The following is a 2,272-nucleotide window of genomic DNA, read 5'->3' on the forward strand; positions in this document are numbered from 1 at the left end:
GCCTGCCTGGGGCCAGGGAGGGCCTTGGCGGGGCTTCCTCGCACTCCCGCTGGCCTTGCAGGTCCACCACCAGGCCCCTGATGTCAGGGGGTGTGGCATATGCTAATGAGTTATGCTAATGAGTTCCCCTAGCTCTTTTTCTATGAAATGACCCCTGAGAAGGACCACCAACTTTTGAGGAGCTCATCCTCAGCCATTTCTCCTGGTGGTAGCTCATTCCCAAGGAAGTGATAACAGGGACAGCTGATGTTGAGAGCTTCAAGTACTGCTCAAGGCCTCATGTGTAACCCTGATGGTTTCTTCACAGCATGTTCATGAATGCCCATGTAGAGTCTGGAAAATAATTTAAGCTCCAAGCCATTGGGAACTGACATTGGTAGAGGCCTTCTTTTTCTTTTGGTACTACCGCTGGGTAATTTCAGGAAAGGAGGGCTGCCAGGAAGAACTGCAGTATTTCAGCAAAAGAATGAAGAACTGAGTTGCAAGTATGGGAGAATTTAGGCCTGGGTTGTAATTGCATGCTGATTTAGATGGCAAAGTGAAAAGTAGTGAAAGGAAAATTAATAATTTGAGGTATGCAGATAACACCACCTTACTGGCAGAAAATAGCTAAGACTATTAAACTAGTACACAATGGCTGATGAAGGTTAAAGAGCATCAGTTTAGCTAGGTTTTTATTTGGCTTTTAGTTAGGGTTTGGAGCTGGCTTAGGGGGGGAAAGCTTGTTTTCGGGAAACAAATAAGCATCCTGTTAAGGGCCTGACATTCCTAAATTACATGTGGGGATGCCAGTCCCCAGGTGGGGTCAGGGGATCCCCTGATTTCACAGGAGGAAGCCCATCTCCAGCCAGCTCACTGGTGGGAGAATCCCTGCCCCCAAGCCCCGCCTCCGGCTCACACATTTTTGTCTTGGCTCAGGAAGGACGGCTCCAGAGCAAACTAGTTTATCCAGCAGCCAAATCTCTTGCTCACAACTTCAATGCCAGTAGCTCACAAAGTAGAATTTTTGCTCACAAGACTCCACAGCTTAGAGGGAACATTGCCCCCAACTAACATTGCTGAGAATTCCAAACCTTGGTTGGTGTCAGTGTGTGAGTGGAGAGAAAGACACACTGGAAGGGAAAATAAAGCTGGGTGAGGGAGTTCATGAGGAAAACAGAGTGTGCTGGGGGTGAAACAGAAAGGTAGTTGGTTGGGAGAGAAAGAAAGGGGCTGCAGGCGCTACCAGAGGGGAAACAAAGAGGTACATCAGGGGGAATGGGGGAATGAGATTTCCCCCAGTGAGTCTTCGCCGTTTCCCTGCTTGTTCTCTTATAGTCTTTGCTGGAAATAAAATGATTTTTAAGTGGTCTAGACTTGTGGTAGATTTCTTTTTTAAGTTTCTTTTCTATGTTATTTATTTACTAAAATGTTAACGTACCCTTTTTCCTACTGACGATGGCAAGGCCAACCTGGCCATGAAAACATACTGCCACATATGAATTGTCTGTCTGGGTGTATAAGTGCATGGTACACATACATCCAGCTGTTCCACTGTATTTTCAGTACTTCTGCACCATAGGCGTAACACCAAACATAAGGCAGAATATATTCTTATAGCACTGATAATGTATCGTTTTGAGGTCAGAGGGCAGATTCCAAGTATTGCCTTTAACTGAACATACCGGAGGCCTGATTTAAATGTGATACCAGATGTACAAAAATGCTTCCACTTTTATGGTTCTGCAGTTGGCCAGGATCACATTCAAAGCAGGTTATCTTACCTCTGCCTACCAGCGATCCATGGTTAGGCAGGCACTGAACTGATAAACTAACGTAGAATGTATAACAGCGAAGAGCATAGCTTCTCTGTAAAGTTGGCAGCATAGAGTGTCAGACAGATTTTTTTCCCCTTACATGCCCAGTATCATGTTTAAATCAGGCTTGATGTTGCCAACTGGGGAAGGTACTCAGGAACAGCATTTTGCATACAGCCCTGTGCTGCATAGGAGGAAGTTTGGATTGGAAATGTACTTTTAATAAAATGGGATGGGGGGGAGATATTTGTCTCTGGTGGCTGCTGTTTGAATCTTGATAATACAGTAATCATTTGGTTATTGATCTGATATTTGCTCTAGGCAAAGGAGATGTTTTTGGTGATGTCTTCTGGAAAGAAACAACCCTTGCCCAGTCTTGTGCTAACGTAAGGGCTTTGACTTACTGTGACCTTCATGTGATCAAAAGGGATGCCTTACAGAAAGTACTGGAGTTCTACACAGCCTTTTCACACTCT

At 45.0% G+C, this 2,272-nt stretch overlaps 1 protein-coding gene across 1 annotated transcript in view; it reads left to right on the plus strand.

Annotated features, from left to right (window-relative positions):
- The window catches only part of KCNH1 (potassium channel, voltage gated eag related subfamily H, member 1), a 359,758-nt gene that overhangs the window by 213,900 nt on the left and 143,586 nt on the right, over window positions 1–2,272 (plus strand). Inside the window, exon 10 of the mRNA XM_015427609.1 lies at window positions 2,118–2,271. Within this exon, the coding sequence (XP_015283095.1) occupies window positions 2,118–2,271 (154 nt within the window). The remainder of the gene's footprint in view (window positions 1–2,117; window position 2,272) is intronic.

Source organism: Gekko japonicus, unplaced genomic scaffold (genome assembly GCF_001447785.1).
Source record: "Gekko japonicus isolate JY-2015 unplaced genomic scaffold, Gekko_japonicus_V1.1 scaffold45, whole genome shotgun sequence".
NCBI lineage: Eukaryota > Metazoa > Chordata > Lepidosauria > Squamata > Gekkonidae > Gekko > Gekko japonicus.